The sequence below is a fragment of the Mustela nivalis genome (genome assembly GCF_964662115.1).
Source record: "Mustela nivalis genome assembly, chromosome: 16".
Lineage (NCBI taxonomy): Eukaryota > Metazoa > Chordata > Mammalia > Carnivora > Mustelidae > Mustela > Mustela nivalis.
The window spans coordinates 65,301,905-65,325,474 of record NC_139035.1 but is presented as its reverse complement, the minus strand read 5'-3'; the positions used below and the strand labels follow the sequence as shown (position 1 = coordinate 65,325,474).

General features: G+C 47.3%; 1 protein-coding gene and 1 long non-coding RNA gene across 11 annotated transcripts; one reads left to right on the top strand and one right to left on the bottom strand.

Annotated features, from left to right (window-relative positions):
- The first annotated feature begins 2,367 nt into the window (after positions 1–2,367).
- On the top strand, positions 2,368–23,250 carry MNDA (myeloid cell nuclear differentiation antigen). 8 transcript variants are annotated; one of them, XM_082703102.1, is made up of 12 exons: positions 2,413–2,453; positions 2,681–2,736; positions 2,897–3,369; positions 3,598–3,629; positions 5,085–5,204; positions 12,229–12,362; positions 16,604–16,888; positions 17,962–18,104; positions 18,564–18,734; positions 19,722–20,144; positions 21,530–21,718; positions 22,939–23,250. In XM_082703102.1, the coding sequence occupies exons 7-12, from the start codon at positions 16,624–16,626 to the stop codon at positions 23,071–23,073; spliced, it is 1,326 nt and encodes a 441-aa protein (XP_082559228.1). In that variant the 5' UTR covers positions 2,413–2,453; positions 2,681–2,736; positions 2,897–3,369; positions 3,598–3,629; positions 5,085–5,204; positions 12,229–12,362; positions 16,604–16,623; the 3' UTR covers positions 23,074–23,250. The 8 variants fall into 8 exon arrangements, with proteins under 8 accessions (XP_082559224.1, XP_082559228.1, XP_082559226.1 ...); XM_082703098.1 differs by lacking the exon at positions 2,897–3,369 and having other exon boundaries at positions 2,368–2,736; positions 17,962–18,122; XM_082703100.1 differs by lacking the exons at positions 2,413–2,453; positions 2,681–2,736; positions 2,897–3,369; positions 3,598–3,629; positions 5,085–5,204 and adding an exon at positions 11,144–11,577 and having other exon boundaries at positions 17,962–18,122.
- Positions 3,244–12,070, bottom strand: LOC309850008. 3 transcript variants are annotated; one of them, XR_014304008.1, is made up of 5 exons: positions 11,868–12,070; positions 5,132–11,732; positions 4,736–4,863; positions 3,585–3,715; positions 3,244–3,506 (listed from the first exon to the last, which is right to left on the bottom strand). It is a non-coding gene; the product is annotated as an uncharacterized lncRNA (long non-coding RNA). The 3 variants fall into 3 exon arrangements; XR_014304010.1 differs by lacking the exon at positions 11,868–12,070 and having other exon boundaries at positions 5,132–10,450; positions 11,276–11,363; XR_014304009.1 differs by lacking the exon at positions 11,868–12,070 and having other exon boundaries at positions 4,736–4,870; positions 5,140–11,759.
- Positions 23,251–23,570: the final 320 nt, after the last annotated feature.

Genomic DNA, 23,570 nt, shown 5'->3' with positions numbered 1-23,570 from the left:
AAAGTGGGTGTTGATCACCTGCCTGTCCGCACATCCCTGTTTCTCTGCGTCTGTCTGTCTAGCCACACGTACAGGGCGCTGTGTCTCCTGGCCGCCAGGGCTGTCAGCGGCGAGCTGGCGCATCAGTCAGAAAACCTGGCATCTGAATTCCCTTCCACAAATCGGCAGTTAGGGGACGTAGTGCAGTTTAGCTAAGCCCTTCCTGCCCTGTTTTCAGAACTGAGAATGCGAATCGTATCGACTTCTCAGGTGACTGCAAGAATTGAGCTAATTCCTGCTGGCACGGAGTGAGTGGTTCAAGAATAAAATCTACCTCTGTGGATGGCTGTTGTGATCTGTTACAGGGACGCCCCTAATTCCAAACAGAACCAGAGCGATGACCCCAGTCCATGGAAAGGCTCAAGAAAGGGCATAACCCCGATTAAGCTGTAGGTCTGTGGAGTCCCCAGGTCCCTTCAGAAGCCCTGTGACCACGTCCGCACTAATTAGAAGTGGTCACTTAGGACGCTGAGCCAGACCGTTCTCTTCAAGGATCTGAACTCCTTCTGACAAGGGGCAAAGCACACCAGAGATCCCGTCTAGAAGGGAGGGAGTTCTCAGCTGAGCTGAACCAGCCTTCACGAGTTACCGGCAGGAATCGAGGGACCTGGGAAAGGAACCTGACCAACGCCTGGTACAGGGAGACGTTTAGTTAATGAAAGTCCCTGTCTTCTTCCCTTTTAGAAGTGCCCCGGCTGCTGAAACCCCCCCAACATGGGGTCACTCATCCTTTTGCCCACGGGGCTTTCTACCAGCTTCGGTCCTCCTGTGTGTTCTGGTGCAGAGACTGCTTCCGCTGCCTTTAAGCACCATAACACACCCTTTTTCATTTTTTAAATAGACTTTATTTTTAATGGTCTTTTTAGATTCACAACAAAACTGAGCAAAAATTACAGGGTTTCCCTCTCCCTCCTGCCCCCACACGTGCCCTGCTCCCCCTGCCCTCAACATGCAGTACCAAAGGGTCTGTTCACAACCACGGATGAGCCCACACTGACTGACGCACCGTTACCACCCAACGTCCGCAGCTGCGTGGGGCTTCGGTCTGGGGGCTGCACGTTCCATGGGTTTGGACAAAGGTGTGATGGCACGCGTCCTTTTTGGTGTCACCCTGTCTAGTTTCCCTGCCCTCGGAGCCCTGATTTCCACCGCTTTCTCCCCTACTCCCTGACAACCACTCTTGTTCCTGTGGCCACCCGTTCGCCTTTTCCAGAATGCCGCATAGTTGGAATTACTCCATTTGCGGTCTTTTCAGATTGGCTTCTCTTACTTAATAATGTGCAGTTAAGGGACCTCCATGTCTTTTCATGGCTTGAAGCTTGTTTCTCTGCAGCATTGAATAATGGTCCAAATGTCTGTGTGATGTGGGTTTGGATTAAGACAAGTGGGCTTCCTTCGTTTCTGTAGATGGTCTCAGAACATTCTCCTGCATTAGCTTTGGGAAAAGCTTGTCCTTCTAGCAGACCAGGTGGTGGGTTACCACAATCCGTCAGCTGACTGCTGTCATTTACTTGACATCTCAGGGGTATGGAACTCCAGAGTGTACCCACTCTGGAAAGCACTGCAGAGCAAAGGGTCTGTCGGGCCCCCTAAACTTTCAGAAGCTCTGTGCTCTTCCAGACTTTCTGAGGCTTTAATAAGCCCATCACCCATTTGTACTGGCTAGGGCAGAAAGCACGCATACCATGAGTTTAATCACTGGGGTAATGCAGCCTAGTCCAAAGGCAGTAGTGTCCAGCCCCTTTCATAAATTTGAGTCAGGACATATATTTATAATGAAGCTTCAGGTTTGCCAATTATTAAAAACTGGGTGAACGCTTAGGAACGGTTTAAACCAAAACAGTGTCCCAGAAGGCCCACCCCGATTCTAGAAGACCCCGTTGGGCACTAGCAAAAAGAGAAGCTTTTACCAAGCTCTCCTGCCACAGCTGGTCCGTGGACAGGAGCCTAGGGGAACGTAGCTAGGGGGCACACCGTTCCCATGTGATATGCTGAGCTTCATTCAAGGGCCTATAGGTTTCTAATGACCGACCTGTAAGTGAGCCGAAAAAGAAAATTCTAATGTTCAAACTCACTTCAGCCACTGATATTTTTTTTTTAAGATTTTATTTATTTATTTGACAGAAATCACAAGCAGGCAGAGAGGCAGGCAGAGAGAGAGGAGGAAGCAGGCTCCCTGCTGAGCAAAGAGCCCAACGTGGGGCTCGATCCCAGGACCCTGGGAGCATGACCCAAGCCGAAGGCAGAGGCCTTAACCCCCTGAGCCGCCCAGGCGCCCGAGCCACTGATACTTTTAAGTCAAAAAAAGCAAAGAGGGATTACTTAACTTTCGTTTCTCTTGTGCAAGATTACTATTTACAGACAGGAAACTTCAGTCTCTCGGGCTGCTGAATAGAAACCTACAAGTTTGAGAGGTGGGGCCTCAAAATTGCTCCCTAAATACATAACTCTTTCTCCCTTAATGTTAGCACAGTGTGAGATGGATGTCAACGACCACCTCTTTGAGGGACTCTCACCACTGACATTTTTCCTTGTTATGTTTCAGAAAACGTCATCTGCTCTGCCCTTCATGAGATTGTAACCTCGTAAAGTAGCCTTGACAGAGCTTTTCTGTTTTGTTTTATTTTGTTTTCCCATTCAGACAAGACGGTGATACCTGCATATCCGAGGATCCGAGTGGAGGACGTAGCCGGGGAGGTGAGACCTGTGCGAATCTCTCTAGGAAAGCCCCCAGGGTACCCAGTGGCAACTACACCATCACCGTGGAGAACGAATTATGGGATTGTCTGGGAGGAAAAGGGATGTATCAGCCGTGTTCAGAAAAGTCAAAACTGATTCTAGTCCTTCCCCTCTCTAGATGGCAAACAGACATCTTTCATTCTGCGACTCTGGGGCCTGAGCAACGGGACTCGTGGAAATGTAACATTAATTGTCACACGTCTGCTGGCCTAAGTGGGCATTTAGAGGAAAGCTTTGTTTTTGTCCCCTGGGGGTTGAGAAGGAAATCTGGTGACTGCTGTTGGGCCTGGCTAAAAGACAAGACAGTAGCGTGGGAAAATCATCATGAGCTAATATCCAGGAATCATGATACAACACCGTATTGTGGGCATTAATACTAAGGGGCTAGCCCAATTTTAGAGTGCCCCTCAGGAGACAACCTCTCACTTCCACAAACACAGTTGCACCAAAATGTAGCTTCTTTACTTTTTCTCGAGTCTGTTTAATTTTGTTTTGAGTTTCATTCTACAACAAGGGACAGAGGCATTCTCAACCCTTTTTGGATGGTTCCTCCTTTACTGCGTCACAGACAACTTGCCCTGGTGCCAAGGTGTAAGGAAGAGAGAGTTTTAAACACATGACCTAGCTTGGGGATACACGTTGACTTTGTGTGGCCTGGCACGTGGAGAACATTCTGTTACTATTCCATGTGTGCTTGCGAAGAGTTTACCAGCCTGGGATTCCACATCCTGTAAATTCAGATAAAGGTTCTTAAGCTTGTGACTTGTGTTGATCGAATCTAAGCCTAAATCTTCACTATTTTTTACCTTGTTCTTTCAGCAGTGGAGACGGTGAAACCACCCCTTCTGAGGGTAAGTGTGTCCATTTCTCATTGTCATTCTCTTGATTTCAGTGGTGTATTTTACAGATAGCTTGCCTATCTGTGCAAGTATATGTACTACGTGTGCACATGTGAAAATAAAGAAAAATTTACTGTATGGTTCTGTATTGAGTAAAATGATAACAAATTATATACATTTTTATTATTATATAAATACATAATTAAACTTTTGTTTTCTTGGGGATTGAATATTTCATCAATATGTAGTGAATTCCATCTGTACTGACATTTTTTTTCCCTAAAACCTTATTGTAAGCTACACTACTAAACTGGCTTTCTTCAAGTTCAGCTTTGAATAATATCACTTTTTCTAAGTTTTTGTTAAGCAACTTAACGCTTTATGTGGATTTGGTCGAGGACATATAGGTGGATGTATATTTAATCCAAATTGAAAACCCTTGTCTCTGAGCTGGGGAATTTGGTCTGTTGATGCACCTATTCTGTGAATATGTTTTAATTTGATTCTCCCATCTTTGTTCATTTCAGTTTGCTTTCTTTTTCTCCCTTCTTACCAAGTTTCTTTTAACAATTTTTTATGTCTCTTCTCCTTAAAGACAAATGCCTTAAGCAAACTCTCATAGCCTCCGGCTCCTAACCTCCTGTTACTATGTGATAGACTTTCTGTTTTCTTCTCCGTGGTTCTGCCTGGGGTGTATTTTTGTAAGACTGCCGGTGCAGGCACTTGTTCACTTACTTCCCTCTGGGCTCCCAGCGCTTCTTAGACTTACTCTTTTCTACTGAATAGCTGTTGCCAAAGGGTTGTCCATGCGGCTCTTTGCACTGCCCACTTGCAATTAATTCATTGCAAATTAATTGCAAATTAATCCGAGATTAATTTTCATTGTGGAAAAACGCATCTCACATAAAATTCACCATCTTCACCACTGTTGAGTCTACTGCTCAGTAGTGTGGAGGGCATTGATAGGGTTGTGTGACCACTCCCAGACCTCTTTGCACCTTGCAAAACGGAAACTCTGTCCCTGACAAGCCGCAAGGTCCCCAGTCTCCCTCCCGCAGCTCCCAGCAAACACCAGAAACACTGCTTTCTGTCTCTGTGAATGGGAATGCTCTTCGTACCTCATACAACCGCAATCATACAGTATTTGTCTTTTTGTGACTGTCATACTTCACTGAGCATAATGTCCTCAAAGTTTATCCAGGTTGATCAGGTGCCAGAATTTCCTTTCTTTATTTATTTTTTTTTCCTTTTTCCTATAAATGATCACATTTATGTATTTATTTATTTTCATTCAAGTATCATAGTATACGGTGGTACAGCAGTTTCAGATGTACAAGAAAAAGGAGACTCTTAGATACAAAGAACAAAGTGGTGGTTGTCAGAGGGGAGATGGGAAGGGCGTGGGGGGAGGTTGGGGGTGGGATGAGGAATGCACTGACCGTAATGAGAATTTCCTTCCTTTTTAAGGTGGAATTATTGATATTCCATTGCATCACACACCGCGCTTTATTAACCCACTCACCCGTTCACGGACACTTGCGTTGCTCCAATGTCTGGGTTCCTGCGAAGGCTGCTGGGCTATCCAAGGTCTGTCGCTGTTCCTTTCGGATTCTGCTCTCACTTCTTTGTGGCTCTGAGCCTAGCACTGGAATTCCTGGATCGCAATGATTCTATTTCTAATTTCTATGAGGCTTCATATTCTCTGCATAATGGCTGCCTTGTTTTACATGTCCAGCCACAGTGCACAAGGGTTGTTGTGACTTGTCTGAATCCTGATGGTTCTTGCTGTTTTCTGTTTGGGAGCAGCGGTTCTGGCGGGCCTGTTGTGGTAGCTCACTGTGTTGACTTTCATTTCCATAAGGACTATTCAATGAGTATCAAGTATTAGGGCCCATTTTCTCCTATGATCATTGTCCATTCGTATAGCGTTTTTGAAAAAAAGTCTATTCAAAGTCTTTGCCCATTTTTAAACCAGGTCGGTCATCTTGTTAGGGTATGGAGTTGACCACCCTCAGTTAGACAGAGAACACTCTCGACAATGCAAGTCACACAGCGAGGCTTATTTCCAGCTCGCTGGGGTCCAAGTATCCGCCCAGCGCAGCGGGTTTCAACAAGGACCCCGAGCACTCCGAGCCAAGGGTTTATATAGCATTTTCAAGGCACTTCTCCACAGCTACATACATATCCTGCGCCCCACTTTGACAGTTTAACTTTGTTTAACCTTTTGCCACCCCAGCGTCACCCTGGCGCCATCCTAGCGGTTAAGTGAGATTTAGGTTTAGAAGAAATTTAACTTTATTTACATTTCCTTCTGCCTCAGCCTCCTTCAGTTTTATGGTGGGGAGGGCGACCTTAGGCCTTGAGGAACTGAGCCATCTGTCTCTGGAAATTGGGCCATTCAAGAGATGGCCCGTTTTGTTGTAAATCACAGGGACATTTGCAAACCAAGGGAGACTCCGGTCTAGCAGAATTGTGACCTCTGCAAGTGAACTATTTGTTTTTCTTCAACATTTGGTACCTGTGGTGGTATATGATTAACTTGTTTCTTAGGTTTTAGCTACTTTCTCTTATCTCAAGTTATGGGCACCCTGTGGGCTGGTTAGAGACGCTCAGTAAAATGGCTTCCCGGCCCTCAGGGTGGCCATTCTGATGCTAACCCAGTCTTACAGCGCAAGGTGCCGGCTTTGCTTTGCCAAGATGGCTGTGCTTATGTCAGGGCCAGACCCGAGGTGGGTACAGCCTTGTTTTTCTTGGCCTCCACACCTGGAGCTGGTTTCCAGGACTTGTTTTTAAGTCCCCTGGGGGAAGGGGAGCAGGGACAGTCTAAGGGTTAAACAACAAAGTTATTGTTGAACCTCAGGGGAAGCCTCTGGCTAAAATAAAAATATAAAATAGGTCCTTACAATCTGTGTTTCACTGATTAGTAGTGGTGTTTCTGCATTAATTCCTCACAGGCAGATACACAATTCACAAACAGTTTCTGTCTTTCCAAAGGAAAAGGTTTCCTTTTCACTCTGTTGCTCTCGTAGTTTGATGCACTCAAGTTTCTCATTTTGATGGGCTCCAAGTCACCTGTCTCTTCTGTTCCCGGTACACTGTGTACACCACAGCCTATCTGAAGATCAGTGAATCCTGGGCCCTGGAGAAAGTTTTATTCAGTTTCCTCCCCCCGCAAAAAATAACTCCTTTCTGCACTTATGCTCTCTGAAGGGGAGCATTTGTGTCACTGGTTTCTCTGGAAGAAGCACGATCGCTGTTTTATACAGAGAGGCCAATATTTTGAAGATGCTTCCCCATCTCCAGCTGCAGGGAAATACTGAGTTCCATCCCCAGATCTGCCCATTCAAAGATGGGCAGTTGAACTAAACAGACATTTTTCCAAGGGAGACATATTAATAACCAACAGGTACATGAGAAAATGCTCAACATCAGTCATCAGGGAATGCAAACCAAAAACTACAATGAGCTGTCCCCTCATGCCTGTCAGAATGGCCATTATCAAAGATACGAGAGATAATCATGCTGGCAAAGTTGCAGAAAAGGGAACCTTCGTGCACTGTCAGTGGAATGCAAACTGGTGTAGCCACGGTCAGAAACAGGATAGAGGTTCCTCAAAAAACTGAAAATGGAACTACTATATGACCCAGCAATCCGACTTCTGGGTATATATCCAAGACTACAGGATATCAAAGAGATATACGTCACCTCCATGTTTATTGGAGCATTATTCACAATAGGTAAAATATGGAAACAACGTACGTGTCCATCAGTGGTGTATGGATAAAGAAAATGCGATGTCTATGCACAGTAGAATATTAGTCAGCCATGAAGAAGGAAATCTTGCTATCTGTGACCACATGGATGGATGGATTTAAAAAGCATTAAGCTAAGCAAAATAATTCAGACAGAGGAAGACAAATGCTGGATGATCTCACTTCTATGTAGAATCCAAAAAAAAAAAAAAAAGAAAGAAAGCTGAACTCACTGAAAGAGTAGAGTGTAGCTTACCAGGAGCTGGGTAGGTGCAGAGAAATGAGATATTGGTCAAAGTCTCAAACTGGCAGGTATAAACTGAGCGGGTTCTGGGGGTGTGATACACAGCATCATGATTGCAGTCACATATTTGAGGGAGCAAACTCGAATGTTCTCAGCACAAGCGAGGATGGCAATTAAGTGGTATGAAGGAGGTATTAGATAAGGCTCAGGTCAATCCTTTTGCAACATGTAAGTGTATCAAATCAACACACATGCCTTAAAAGTACACAGCGTTATGTGTCTGTGACATGTCAATAAAGCTGAAAAGCAGTCGAGGCACAAGATGGCAAACAGTGCTGGGGAACATATCAGATGTCTGAAGTGGAGACAGAAACTCTTGTCATCCAGCTTGATACCCGAGAGCCTGAATCCTGGGAAGAAGACCCAAGCACTAGAGCAGGGGCTGTTATGAAACACACCCCAAGAAAACCCAGACCAATCCCTGACATGAGTCTGAGTTTGAGTCACGACAAATAAGCAGGAGCAGGAAAACAGCGTGGGAGTTACACAAATCCACTTTAACTAAGGCTAAGCCAAGCTCTGACATGAGTCAGAGAAAGCAGGTTAGAGACAGGACAAAAAGAGAAGCTTGAGAATTACCTTGGCCAATTTATCAGAAATTTATAGCCACTCACAAGATGCATCTAATTAAAGCTTCCAATTAGAAAGCAAAACTTAATAGCATTAATACAGTATAAGATAAATCAACAATCATGGATACTTAAAAACTCTGACACAGTAACTGATAGAACAAGAAGAAAAACACCTTTCTGCTCACCAAAGTAAGACATAGGCAGGGACTTAAAGTGAGTCTCACTAAAACTCATCTCTGAAATCTTAAGAGCATATTTCATGACCGCAACAAGACTAAATTAGAAATCAATATTACAATATCTAGAACATTTTCAACTTGCTTGAGATCATGTAGCACATTTCATAATAAGCCATTACTTAATGCCAAAGATGATCGGGGATGATAAAATCACACCCCTTAAGACCTAGGGAGCCAGGCAAAAGTAGTGCTAAGAGAAAAAACATTACTTTTCAAGTGTTTTAATTTAAAAGAAGAGAGTACTAATCTAATTGATAGAAATTGACGTCTTCCAACATTAGGGGAAAAAAGGAGCAAAGCCAATGATAAGTAGTATATAGAAGTAACAAAGCTATAAACAGAAGTCGATGCACAAATCTGATTTTGTATATTGTGAAACAGAGGTAAACAGACAAAACAAAGGAGTAAACAGCAAACAAACAGTGAAATAGACACAAAACACAACGAAAATTAATACAGCCAAGTGTTGGTTCTTACAAGATACTAATTCCTGTGCAGGATAACTTGGTAAACATGTAAATAGATTGGTTGGCTCAGGAACAGGTTTTGTTCGGGCCCTGAAGTACCAGAGGTGGGGAGTTCCGATTGGACGGTGCTCGGCCCGCCACCCGCCACCCGCCCTCCAGTTTTCTTCTCTGAAACTCCAGCTCGCTAGACCTTCATCTGGAGCCCCAGGTCTAAGACGGAATTTAAGGACCTGCCCGTTATTTCTCGGTGCGGATGCCCTCTCCCTGCTCTAGCTCCTCCCCGTAGGAGACCTCTCTGTCAGCAACACAGACAAAGAGCATCAACCTGGTGGTGACTCTTGCCTGAGGATTTTAAGGGGTCTTCTCAGTCAGCTCTTGGGAAGAGGACTTGAGATGACAGGAGGTCACGCACATTTCCCAGACATTCCCACCCCCAATATTAAGAGTTCTTCCATCTCCCAGTGGGCTGGTATCATTACAAGGAAGCCTTGCAAATTCTGGAACACTGATCTTTCACTGGGTTGAGGGCCTGATAAATCAACGTGGATTTCTAGAATGACCCAAGTCACCAACTGCTGGACCACTGACTAGGAGTCAGGGCAAAGGTGCATCTGTTTTTCACTCTTTGGTTTGCCTTTTATCCTTCTAAGTGCACCAATGTGATGAGGGAGCAGAAAGCAAGCGGAGGACAGAGGACTAGCTACACCCCGCGACCACCCAGCCCCACCTTTGGATATGTGTGACATGTCCCCACCCTTGGACACGTGTGCCATTCCTCAGACACTCCCAGCTGCCCTAAAGCTCAGGGAAGGGCGGGGGGAAACTGATTAACTAATGGAGATCACAGTCTAGCAAGACAGGAGGCTCCCTCCGTCTTCCTGATGTCTTACTCATTTACACATCAATAGGCTAAGTTTCAGAGACCCTTAACTCAATTTCCTAGAGCCCTAACATCACCCTCCCTTCCACAAGTGATGTGGGAAACTGAGGCAGAAGGAAAAGTAAACAAAGTTAAATTTCTTCCTGACCTGTAGCCTGCAGACAAGGACTAGAGAGACGGGAGAGGATAGAATGCTTCCACTGGGAAACTCCCAACCATCCCCATGTGATTGCTTTGCTAGACGGGAAAACTGCTTTAGCTTGCCAACAGCCAGGCCTCCAGTATCCTGAGGGTCTTGAACATTTCAAAGTCCTTTTGGACGCCTCCCTTTTTCCTTACCTCCCCCAACTCCCTAGTATATAATCCACCATTCCTCACAACCCCAGCACAGGGCTCTTTCTGCCCAGGGGTCCGGTCCCTGTGCTTTAATAAAAATCACCTTTTTGCTCCAAAGATGTCTCAAGAATCCTTTGCTGGCTGCGGCTTCCAGAGCTTACAAAGATTGTAAACCTACATCATAAGGATGTAGGAGTCTTGTTCTGCCTTCCCTTTGGGCCAGTAGCCTGTGTGTTTTCACTGGAGAAACAATGGACGGCATCACCCCCACGGAAGTTAGTTTCTAGTACAGGGAAAAGAAAACATCCTGAATTACGGATATTCCTGGCCTCTGCCTCCTGGCCTCTGGTTTGGGGCCCTCTGACCTCCCCAGCATCCCTCCACTCCTCATGTTAATGATGAGGGAGCAGGAGGCTGGCTGAAGACAAAGCAAAGGCTGGCACCTGGCACCCCCTCTCCACCTGCTGCCCTCCCCTCCGTAATACATGTGACATTCCTCAGGCACCCCTGACTGCCCTAAAAGAAAAACAAAGAGTTAACTTGCTGAGAGCACAGTCCTGCAAGACCTGAGTCTCCCTTGGCTTACAAATGTCCTAGAAATCTACAAACAAAGAAGTTACCTTATCAATAGCACAATTTCCAGAGGCAAATAACTCAGTTCCTCAAACCCTAATGTCATCCTCCCCTCCATAAACAAAACTGAAGGAGGCTGAAGTAGAAGGGAATGTAAATACAGTTAAATCTCTTCTAAACCTAAATCTCACTAACAAAGACGCTTGATAGCAGGATTGTGACAGCCCACCAGGAATCTCCCAAGGATCTGGATGTTAATGGCCGGCCAAAAGACAACAACCATCAAGCCCGAGGCCGGTATCCCCGCACCTTGTAGGGCCTCTTTAGCATGTGAAAGCTCCATTGAAGCCTCCCTTCCCCTCACCTTCCCCCAACCGCATGGTACAGAACCTGCCATCCCTCACTACCCGGGGCAGCAGCTCTTCTGGCCCACGGGTCCTTCCCCGAGCTTTAATAAACCACCATTTTGCACCAAAGACGTCTCAAGAATTCCTTCTTGATCATCGGCTCCAGACCTCAGCCCACCGAACGTCACCTAGGTTCTAGAACTTCATCATTAAGAGCACCCAGTGCGCCCACGTACGCAGAACCTAAGTCTGTCATCAAGAGTCCTGACAACACGCCAACGATATTCTGGGCACCAGCCAGACCCCCCTGATTCCGCCTGACTCACTCCTGCACATTCAAAGGTTTTCAAACCCAGACGGCACAGTCCTCCTTCGCAAACTTGGTTAAACTTGGTTCCAATGAACTCAATCAGTTTTCTTCTCCCTTCACGTGCCCTGGTCTTTGGGACCCCTTTCGTTTCCCGGCCCCTTCCTCCTTGGAAGTCAGACGGTAGGTCACCAGCGCCCCACGTGCTGACGGCTCCTCTTATCCGACGTCTCAGGATGACAACTCTCCAAACGGTATCCATTGTCAGATACAGAAAAAAAAAACACTGTAGACAACAATCTTTATTGAGCCCTCAACTCTTCTAGAAGCTTCTAGCCCTGCGAAATATCAAAGCAGTTATTGCTGCGATATGAGCCTGTTAGTCACTCTTGTTTACCCACGAAAAATCCCCCACGATCTCCTCCTGCCCTGGTTGCTATGTGAGCGGAGAGGAAGTTGGGTTGGTGACTCACTCTTCCTTCACGGTCTCAGTCTCACTGAACGGGCTCTGGTGTCTTCTGACCCACACCGAAGCCTGCCTGTTAAAAAAGTTATAATGTTGCAATTCCTTTCAGATATTTGTAAAAAAAAAAATACAATAAAACAAAATAAGTGATAATTTACCTCAGATGAGGGCGTTGTTGAGAAAGCCGCCCAGCCCCTCTGACCGGGCCACCCGGGGCTGAAGGCCTGGCTGGGAGGAGTCTCCGACTCCGCTGCGTTTCGTAATCTGCCTCGGGGGGCCGAGCTCCGGGGAGGCAGCCGAGGCGGGCTCCTCTGTGACGCTCCCCACTGCCATTGTCTCATCCCAGAAATTATTTTCTCCGCTTTCAGGAGTTTGCAGCACCCCCAAGTGCAGATTCTGAGAGCTTGGCCGATTTATCTTCTTCCTCAAGCCGAACAAATAGTGACTGCTACATCTCTGAGGAAGATCTCGGGATCTGGAATACAGGAGAATCCTCAGTGAGGTGAGTCCGGTCAGGCTTTGTGTAGAGGACCTGTGGGTCGTCCCTCCAGCTCAGGATCACCCGAGGCCAGCGAGTGTTTGAAACTTTGGGGAGCGGGGAGGGACCGGCATCAACTGTATTCTGCAAAATGAAAATCTCAGAGCCTTCATCCTAATCCTAATCCTCCCACTACCTGGGACAATAGGCATCTCGGGCTGTTGCGGATTTTAGAATCCGTCCTGCGGGTGTTCACAGCTGATGTGGGGAAGCGGGCTTGGGCTTTCTTGCCTGGAGGGGGCCCAGGGAACTTGCTGGCTATGGTGGGCGCTGGGGTAGGGCACATGTGGCACATGGGTGAGGTATGAAAAAAGTATTAGGCAATGATATGAAGCAAGAAAACACGTCTGGACACAAACTATATTCTGTGGTATTATCCCAGTTTCACAAAAGAGAACACACACACACACACACACACAGAGCACAGACCGTTTCTCAAGTTCATGGGCACGCTCACTCAAGCACATGGCGCCCGAGCCTGTGCTGTGGGTCTGCTCTTCCAGGGGTGGCGGACAGGCAGGCGCCCGGGGCTCCTCTGAGGCAGAGGCAAATGGTCCAGTTTGTGGAAATGGTGGAGTTTGTGGAAAACAGGAGGTTGGAGACAAATCTGTAGCCACATTTCGGAAGATGCTTTGGTCGTTCTGTAGGGCTCAGTACACAGACATTTCATGTACATTGGAGACAAATGTAACATCTTAAATACAAGTTTCGGAATTTCCTAAGTGTTAGATCAGCTTTTTTTTAAAGCTGAGCAGTGTTGGTCAACTTCTCTAAGTCTTTTCTGATTTTTTCTTGCTTTGTTCAGTCACTAAAATATGCAAGAATCAAACTAGAATCAAGATTTTGTCCATTTCTTCCTTGTAGTTCTCTCAATTGTTAACACGTGTATATGGATATATGGTGAGAAATATGCTCTATGACACTATTTATAATATGAATAATAGAAGCTCATAATAAAAAATGTATATTATGACTGTTGGACCGATACGCAGTTAAAACTGCTGTGTCTTTCTGAAAGGTAGAGCCTTTGTTGGGCCCTAGAACTCCGGTTCGGATTGAAATCTTCGTCGTAAGGTCTGTTGAAGGCTGTACTGACAGACTGATTGCTGTCTTGAATGTTTCCACCTACAGCTTCTAGCAGCAACTTTTAAATAAACTTGTAGTTAGTTTTTGTCCATGACACATACGTAGATTTTTTTACACCAGTTTAGACATGTTGCCTTTTAGTGGTCTTATCACTTGATGTGCATCAGGTGAATTGCTGTGTGTTGACTAACTTGTAACACGCATCTATACTGTTCATCCTGTGCTTGCTTCTTCTTCGCAATACTTTAAAATTTGTATCTTCGACCTCGCCTAACAGGCCATAGCGGTGTGGGCACACATCCTCTTCCTATCTACCCCACCATGCTGATCTACTTCCTGTTTTGTTTCTCTTCCGTTGGGGCCTTATTTATTTTTAAAATATTGGAAGAGCCTACCAAGGTCTTGTTCTCTCTTTTTAGTTGGTAGCTTTTTTTTTTTTCCCCTGACCTCATGTATTTTCTTGGGGGAACACTTTCCAAAACACTGCTTGCTTGGCGTCTTCTTGTTCCAAGTCTTCTATCTATTGTGTGGGTCAGTATCACAGATTCATCTTGTTGTGTTGCATTTCAGTGCCATTGGACCCAGACACAGAATTCTGGTTTCAAAATTATTTTTTTCTTCAGTGTATGTTGGCAACACCTCTCTGAAACATCTGGGTTCACATATGTTTTGAAATTTGGAATTTGAGTGGCCTAGGAAGGGCGTCTGGGGCCCATACCACATCTCGGGGATTTTGTAGTAAGACCTGAGTCCTGGCTCTCAGCCCACAGGCGCCGCCAGTTGTAGGGCAATGCTGCGGGAAACAGGGACTAAAAGAAATGTAGATACGATTAAATGTGCTTGTAGCCTGCAGCCCATGGAGCAGGACTTGAGGCCAGCAGAGGATAACCTTCCTCCAGGAAGCTCCTAGCTGTCTGGGTTTTTGTTTTTGCTTTTGTTGTTTTTGTTTTGTTTTGTTTTGTTTTGTTTAAGCTCCTTGCTGTCTCAGTGGTAATGCTTTGCCAGAGGGAAAAACAACCTTAGTTAGGCTGAAGCTAAGCCTTCAGTAGCCTGTGCCTCTTCTTTAGCATATGAAAGTCCTTTTCAAACTTCCCTTATCTTTACTTCCCACAAACCCCAAGTCTGCCTTCAGTCACCCCTCAACCCCAGTGCAGCAGCAGCTCTTTCTGCCCCTGAGTCCTCCTGGCCCCAGGCTTTAATAAAACCGCCTTTTTGCACCAAAGATGTCTCAAAAATTCCTTCTTGGCCCTCGGCTGCAGGCCCCAACAATGCCGCTCAAAACCACATCAGCTGGACATGTGAGCACCTGCTTTAAGGTGGAATTTTTTAAAAAGAAAAAAAAAAAATCTACATAGGCTCCTGAGATCTCACATCAGATATTTTTCTAACCAATTTTGTCATCAAATCGACATGTACCCACACAACTTTTTGTCTTCACAATTTTGGGAAATTTCAAAAGTGTGGATTTAGAATTTGGGTGAAATACTATATGTAGGTACTCCATGCCAGTTTGCTGTTGAAAATGTGATTCTGAAACTTTGTAAATGATCCACTCTTTTTCTCTGGATGTCAAATATTTCTTGCTATTTTGGATATTTTTCAGTTTCCCTACATTATGTCCTGATGTGGGTTTTTCCTGTCCTTTCCTATTTGGCTCTCTGCTGGTCAGTTCCTCAAGGATGTTCATGTTATTTTAATCCCAAGAAGTATATCTCATTATTTCTTTAAATATTTTCTCCTTTTCATTTTATATTTTATTCTTTTAACAAGTAACAGCATGTGGGTGTGGACACTTCGACCTTGTCCCCTGAGAGGTCCCACATGCGTTTTCTATCTTCTGTTTCTGAATCCATTCTGTCTGCTTGTGGGACAGGCTTCAGTCTCATCGTACAGGTCGCTCACTCACATCCGAGTCTGTCTGTTGAGGTATGTGGTCGCATGATTATGATCTAGGAGCTAAGTCTTCTGAACTCCTAAGTCTAAGCTGTTAACAATCAGAGCCATGTGTTGAGGGAAGATATGAGAGAAAAAAATAAAGACAAAAGCGGCATTTTTCACACGTAGTGATTTTCATAAGCTGAGTTAGATTCTGAGTTTAGGACACGATGTAAAAATATCCAACATAAGAATACAATTGGATTCAGGCTGAACATGTCTGCACATGCACATAACTTGGCAGAATTTGAAGATGCATTATTATTAGTTTCGTGAAGACCATATATTCTCTAGATTTACTTTTCAGGAAAAAAAGAAGAAGAAACCAAGAAAAGGTAAGAAGTACATTTCATGCAGACAGCCTGACAATGAAAATGCCATGCAAATTTCTTGAGCTTAAATATGAAAAATGGAAAGGGGAGAAGTCAGGAAGACACAGTATTCAAGGCCTCCAACCCGTGCTAAAGATCAAGGAGTAGTTCCCAAAGAAAACAGAGAACTACTGAAGGATTTCGAGATGGCTAGAAGTGTAGGGTATGGAGAGATAACTGAGTAGACTAAGTAGCCCTAAAGGAAGAAATTCAAGCAACTCTTACGTAATTCTGGCCAATCAGGGCTGTGATTCTGCACAAGAGAGCCGGGGGCCAGGGCACAGAAAACATGGGGCACATGGCCCGAGCCTCAGGGAGAGAGGATGTGAGAAGGTATGACTAAGGGAGAGTCAGGTGTGCTGGGCAGGCACCCAGTGGGGAGTGTGGGGGCGGGGGGGGGAGACGGTCACTGGGAGTGAGAGGCTGCAGAGTCAGGAGCCAGCAGGCCCACATCCAGGGGCCCACTGCAGCCCCAACAGGGGATGGCAGGAGGCAGTGGGGACTCCGACCCCCGACAGCTCACACTCCACACAGGGCATCAACTGTCTCTTTCCAGACCTCCTGCCACCACACCCACCCCCAACCCCACCCAACTCAACTATCATTACTAAAAGGAAAGAATTTCTTAGAAGTCCCGAATGTAGCAGTTCTCAACCCAGTTCCCACAGTGACACACCTGGAAATTAAGTTCCTCTTTGTCACACACACTGAAGGACGACACCTTGGCATGGGTGCCTCCCTCACACAGACACAACCGAACTTTTAAACCATCCGGATGAAGGTATAACACCGTACGGTATTTTTCTCTTTCAGGCTCAGCCGCACCCGGAGAGATGGGGAGTGACTACAAGAGGATTATTCTGCTGAAGGGACTGGAGGCCATCAACGAGTACCAGTTCAGCATCGTCAAGTCCCTGCTGGCCCGCGATCTGGGACTCACCGCCAACATGCAAGAAGAATATAATAAGGTCAGGATTGCTGACCTGATGGAAAAGAAGTTCCCAGGACCTGCCTGCGTGGACAAGCTAATAGACCTATTCAAGGACATGCCACCACTTAAGGACATTGTTAAGCAACTCAGAAATGAGAAGATGAAAGGTAATAAGGAAGACCCCACACCGGACTGCTCCCCCCGGTCCCCCTTCCCCAAACTGAGTAGAAGAGTACTTGGTTGGGGCTGGCATACCCTTTCCTAGGGCATGACTCGGCGGCTGGGACCACACAGGGCGCAGGGACCAACATGCTGACAACCCGGGGTGTCCCCTTTCCTGGGATCTGCCCTGGAGGGTGTGTTAGGACAAGAATGAAAGATAGAGGGAGTGCATGAGAGCTCGAGGCTTCCCGTGCCTTGGAAATGTTAGCAAATCACAAAATAATCACTAATTTTAAAATAATTACATTCGACCAATGAATGTGCCTTTTTTTTTTTTTAAGATTTTTATTTATTTGACAGAGATCACAAGTAGGCAGAGAGGCAGGCAGAGAGAGGGGGGTGGGGAGCAGGCTCCCTGCCAAGCAGAGAGCTAATGTGGGGCTCAATCCCAGGACCTTGAGATCATGATCTGAGCCAAAGGCAGAGGTTTTAACCCACTGAGCCACCCAGACGCCCCTGAATGTGCCTCTTCTACTAACACTGTTTGCCACGTGATCATCTCCCCTCTGGTAACAAGGGTGCAGTGTTCTTAACATAAAACCTACTTCTCAGGGAGATGGACTACTTGCCTCTGGTAGGCAACACAGTGAAACAAAATTAAAAAAAAAAAAATCCAAAGGCCGATGTCCCCATTTTGTCACCTCACCAACCTCTACCTTATGTCCTTTCATTGGTTTCTGCTATTGTAATAGATCCTTTGAAGAACAGGACCAAGCAGTGAGTGTGTGAAGACCTTGGATTTTTAAGGAAATGATGGGAGAACGGGCCTGGGAACGGGTGGGCTGGAGGCACCTGGGAAGCCGGAGGATGGGGAGCGAGTTCGGAGTTCGGAAGCCACCACGGAGCAGGACACAGTCCCCGGCCTGCGGTGTGGCTGTCGGTCCCCCAGGGCCAGGCTGGCTCCTGCAGGGCAGGCGCACACTCCAGGGTACCTAGATCGCAAGCGGGAGCTGAGAGGACTTGGCTTTGAAACTGCCTCCGCTCCCGGTTCAGCGTGTCCTCCTTGTTTTTGTATCAGTTGCAAAGAAAACGAAAACAGAAGAAACTCCCAAGAAGAAGAAGCAGCAGCAGGGAGGAGCGGGCGCCGCGCCAGCCGCCGCCACCGCGAGCAGCAGCGCTCTGATGGGCGGGACCCAGGAGGTGACCGCTGGGACCCAGGAGGCGACCCCCGCGGCCCAGGTAAGCGGGAGGAGGACCAGGGGCCTCCGGGCCCAGGCGGGGGCTCTGCCACAGGACTCCCCAGTTTCCTAGCAGCGCCGATTTGCCCAGTGGAGGCCTTGTGGGCCACGTGCTTAGTGCCTCGTGTCCGGCCAAGGGAGGCACATCAATGTGATGGTGTCGCCTCGTCTGTGCAGATGTTCTGGAGTCTGGAGCTCTCCCCGTCCCGACTCAGGGGCGGCCCCAGGAGCGACCGTCTGCGTCCGTGAGCATCGCCCTCCCGGGCTGTCCGCTCTGCCCGCCCTCGCCCGCGGCCTGGCTCTCTAGGTGACAGCCGGGGTCGCCTGGCGTTTCTCCGGACGCCACGCTCCCTGTGAGAAGAGCCTGCAGCAAAGTAACGAAACTGTGTTGTGCTTCTTTTAATCCTGAAAACCGCTAACAGGAGCATTAAACTACTTTCAGAAAAGAAAAACTGCCGCCAGAGGGCCGGCCGCGAGCAAAAAGAACAAGGTGGCCCCGCCGCAGACTGGGCCGGCCTGCGGTCTGGGGGGCAGCACGTCCGCCGCGGCCGTCTGTCTTCCACAGCTCCCGGCCCCCCCCGCGGCCGCTCCGCTCGTCCCCGCGCTCCCCCAGGTACCGCTCCCCGCTTATCCTTGCCAAGTCTTCCCGCACCCGGGAGCCGCCGCCGCGGCCGCCGCAGGCATCCCAGCTCGCTTGGGCCAAGGGGCTCCCCTTGCTGTGGGTGGATGGGTCACAGGAGGAGAAGCCACAGCCGCAGAAAGGATGGTGGCAGTCCCTGCGGGGCCTACCCCGGGCCAGACCAGTTTAAGTACGTCGCGGCTGTGGGGGTGAAGGGTTGGGCTCCGTGTGCCACGAACCCAAGACCCAGCCTTGCCCGCCGTACTCACGGCCAGACAGGTGGTTTCCTCTTCATGACCTGATTCGCCCGCTCCTCATGCAGACCAGGACACAGGGAGCAAGGGGACTAGAGGGGAACACGGCTGTCTTCCTGTTGTCACCCAGGACTGCTGTGGACTCGTGGTTCCAGCCCATGTCCCCCCCGGAGCCATGGAGAATGGGGACCTGGGAGCCCCTAACAGCCCTGTTTCTCGAGCGGGGATGACCTGAGCCGGACCCTCAGCAGGGCCCCAGATACACCGAGAACCTGGAATCGCCATGGCTTCTGTGGGCGTCAGTTCCCCCCTCCGGGGCTGTCCCTGTTGTCTGTTCTTCACACTTTGTTTTCTTGAGTCGTTGAACACTAAATGGGTGGGGGATAGATTTGAATAAAATACTTGAATCTTCCTTCTGGGCGAGGCTCTGGTCGGCCCGGATTCCATGAGGATCAGGCTTTCATTCAGAAAGATTCTGTCGAAATGCGGGTGTTCGGGCTCCTGGGCTGCTGTCTGCTACCTCGTACATCTGCTAGAGAAGCCACTGGCTTGTCAGCTTTTCCTTTCTGTCAGGCAGTTCCCTTCTAGCTTGGCTCCAGCTCCAAATACCTCTGAGGGTCGCTGTGGTCCCCCGGCTACCATGAAGGCTTTGCATGTGAGAAAGTGACCTGCTTGGAATTCCCTGCCCAGACATGTAAGTCTGTTTCCCTGTGTCTCTCCAACACAGAGCCAGACGGTGAAGGCCCCACATCAGGCTGTTCCTAGAGGACGTGTCCTTCAGCAGGACCCCCTGACGGTCCTGGTACTGAAGGCAACGGAGCCATTCGAATACGAGTCCCCGGAAGAGGGCAAAAACAGAATGTTTCATGCTACGGTGGCCACGCCCACTCAGTTTTTCCATGTGAAGGTTCTGAACAGCAGCCTGAGGGAGAAATTCACAAAAGAGAAGAACATTACTATATTAAATTACTACGAGTGCAGAGGAATCCTGGAGATCAACAAAACCTCATCTGTGTACGAAGTGGACCCTTCCCAGTTGGTCATGGTCCCAAACAGCATCATCAAAAGAGCAAGTGAAACCCCCAAGATCGATAATCTTTATAAGCAAGCATCAGGCACATTTGTGTATGGCTTATTTCTGCTGCATGAGGTAAATCCCTTAAAATGGTTTTTTTCCTCTCCATCCGTACCTGAAATTGAGTGTTTCCACCGGCCAGGTTCTGCCCATGGACCCGGGGATGGAGCCTGGCTCCGGCCCGTGACCCGACTGCAGATAGGAGGTCGAGTGTGCCCCATGACAGGAAACAGGACAAGGAGCCTGCTCGTCTGCTAACCGAGATGCCTTCAAGCAAATTCTTTGAAAAGGAGTCCCTAGAAACCTTGTCATTTTACCAGTAGTAATTATTTTCACCCTCCATGAGCAAGGACAGCACAGGGTATAAATCATAATTATATCGCTGAGCTCCTCCATGACTGTATAAATCTTTTTTTTTTCTTTTTCTTTTTACTTTGAATAACAGACTGCCCTAACCAAGATTAATTCTGGCTGTAACACACATTCAGAGCGATAAATATTATTGGCTTCTATTCTCCTGAACGGGGATACTTTCAACATGTAGGCAGATAATATAATCATTCAAGGCTGTGCCCCCTAGCCTGTTTATTATAATGCATTATTTATAAAGAGTTGAAGACGAAGCGTTCATATTGCATGATATTTGGAAGACGTGGCAGTCTAATTCCATTATTTCCCCAAAAGGCAGAGGGATGGCTGGAGAGTTTTACTGCTATGGCATGTCCATGAGGACTAGTTGATGTGATGCATTCAGTAATCCCCAAACTGTCCCGAACTCCCCTGGTATCCCAGAGGATCTCATACGATCTTACATGCTTCATGATCCTAAATGCCTCTCTTCCGAGATGGCCCCTTAGTTTACTCCCATTCCTGTCTTACACTGTCTTTAAGAGACCATAGAAATGCATTTAGAGAATTGAGAAGTTATAACTTAAGAAAGTGAGAAGCCATAGACCGTGAACTGTAGGATCCTGGTCAGTGGAGATAAGATTTGGAGAAGAATGGGTACAGGAAGAAGGTTCAAAAAGAGAGTGAGGTACTGGAAACTTACTTGTTATATCAGTTTCTTATAACCGACTGAACGAATAGTCATGGTCGTGTCGGTTCCTTTCTGCCTAAGGACAGGAGCTAAAGGAGTCTGCGCCAGAGTTCAGCTCCTCTGATTCCAGTTACCCTAAGCAATCAACGCTTCCCTTGTGGTGAAGCAGCAGAAAATAGGAAGACACCTCATTGTTCTAGAATTGCAGAAAGAAAATAGCTAGAATGAGAAAGGGGAAGAACAGACGAAAGCAGGATAATCAAAGGCAAGTTCCCTGAGAAGCCCTTGCCACAGCGGTGTGTGCGTCGCGTCTGTGATTGCTTCCTCAGGTCCAGCATTTCCTGGGCCACCAGGTGCTTCCTCGTCCACGTGGAAGTCACTGCTATGACCTCAGACTCTGAACACTGCGTTTCTGTTACAGAAAAAAGTGAATCGGAAGACGACAGTGTACGAGATCCAGGATAACACAGGAACGATGGAGGTCGTGGGGACCGAGAGGTGGCACGACATCAAGTGTGAGAGAGGAGACAAGCTTCGACTCTTCTGCCTCCAGCTGAAGACGATTGATCAGAAGCTGAAACTCACGTGTGGGACTCACAGCTTCATCCAGGTGGGATCCGGACCGAGGAATGTTAGTTTGCCAAAAGAGGCAAATAATTTTGTTCAGGTTTTCAGGGCACCAGGTTCCTGTTTTCAGACACGTAGGGTCCAGCAGGTGGGGGGGGAACACAGCCGTACCTTGCATTCATTTTAAGTGGAGGATTTTTAAAAGGCTGCGAGGAAATGACATTCGCATAGAGTTCAAAAAGATAGGACGCTTAGGCTAAACAAGGAAATATTTGAAGACGTTAGGAAGGCAGGGAGGCAACTTCTCATAATGGTTGAGAGCAGAGCTTTGAACAGGATGGACGTGATTAGCGTCCTGGCTTCAGGAGTCACCACTTGGGGTCCTCTGCAAGGGTCACAGTTTCTGCGTCATAGGGTTGATGTAAGACCGTACATGGTTAGGGGAGACCATACACATCTGACTGCCCTACACAAAAATGGAAATCCGTCTGCACCAGGTAGTTTTCCCCAGCAAAGTAGGCACTGGAAAGAGTTCTAGGCAAAGGCCATGATGGACGCATATCCTCCAAACTGAGAGACAACACAGTTTCCGTACAACAGAAATGTCATGCATGATGTGGAGACAGTGGCAAGATGAGGCCGGGGGGGAGAACGGGTCAGGAAGCAGATGGGGTCTTTCTTTTTTGAGAAATAAACGGAAATGGAACATTCATTGTGAAAGTAAGTAACCACTTGAAAAATTTCATGCAGAAGAATGCCTGATGACTTTGACATTGTAGCACAAAGTACTCTAGTAACTCTCTGGAGAGATGCATTAGGGAGAGGCCGGGTTTGGCGGCAGGGACAGCAAGCAGCAGCAGCACTTGCCAGTTTAAGGATAATTCTTAAAGTCATGGGTGCGACTTATTGCACAAGAGAAATAATACTATAGTAAGTGTATATTCATATGAATAAGTATATATTCATATGAATAAGAAACCGCCTGGCTGAGGGCCTACTGTGTGCTGGGAACTGAGACAGTGACAAAGACACAGCCGTACTAACCGTTTCATTGATAGAGACCCTGACAGATGTCATTATCATTGAAAGGAAGGCGACAGCCCTCCTTGGTACAGTGCAGGACTCAGGAGAGAGAGAGAAGGAGCCTCCAAGGGGATGGGGGCATGGACGGAGCCGGAGCCCCAGTGCCTGTGGGAGGAAGAGCTGCACACCTTTGCAGCAGCCCCGAGGGTCTCACCACGTCTTTCTCCTCTCTCCTCTAAGGTCGTCAAGGCTAAGAAAAGCAAGAAGGATCCAGTCAATTTTGGTGGAAAGGTGGATTTTGATATGATGAACTCGCCTCTGGATCAGTTCATGGGTTTTAACAGTGGTCTGGTCAAGACTGAGGATTTCTATTGAAGAGAGATGCAGCAAGAGTAGCCCAGCTCATTAAGGGCTTTTTATATCTGCCTTGTAGATTATATTTCTTTATTTCATAAAATTTACTTATATTTTTTTGTATTTTCTAAGAATATTACATTTCGTATCTAACACAGTTAGAGTGGAAAAAAAAATAAAACTTCCTTTTACAAAGGGCATTGTCTGCCAAAGTCTCTCTAAACCAGCAGTGAGCTGTGTGACGGTGGTGGGTCTGTGTGCTGTGAGCCACTGGGGGTAGCGGGGTGGCTCTGGACCTCACCAACATGGGGTCTGCGTGCAGACGGTGGCTTCCAGAGGGCAAGGCCCTCACTGGGGTCACCTCAGGTGGTGCATGTTGGTCCCACAGCCTATCTGAAGATCAGTGAATCTTGGGCCCTGGAGAAAAGTTTAGTCTGTTTCCTCCCCCCGCAAAAAATAACTCCTTTCTGCACTTATGCTCTCTGAAGGGGAGCATCTGTGTCACTGGTTTCTCTGGA

Bases quoted from the DNA above. Each gene is read 5' to 3' on its own strand.
- MNDA (XM_082703098.1), top strand. From the start codon at position 16,624: ATGGGGAGTGACTACAAGAGGATTATTCTGCTGAAGGGACTGGAGGCC. The intron at 18,123-18,563 runs GTAAGCGGGAGG...AACTACTTTCAG, and splicing joins AGGCGACCCCCGCGGCCCAG to AAAAGAAAAACTGCCGCCAG. The intron at 18,735-19,721 runs GTACCGCTCCCC...TCTCCAACACAG, and splicing joins TCGTCCCCGCGCTCCCCCAG to AGCCAGACGGTGAAGGCCCC.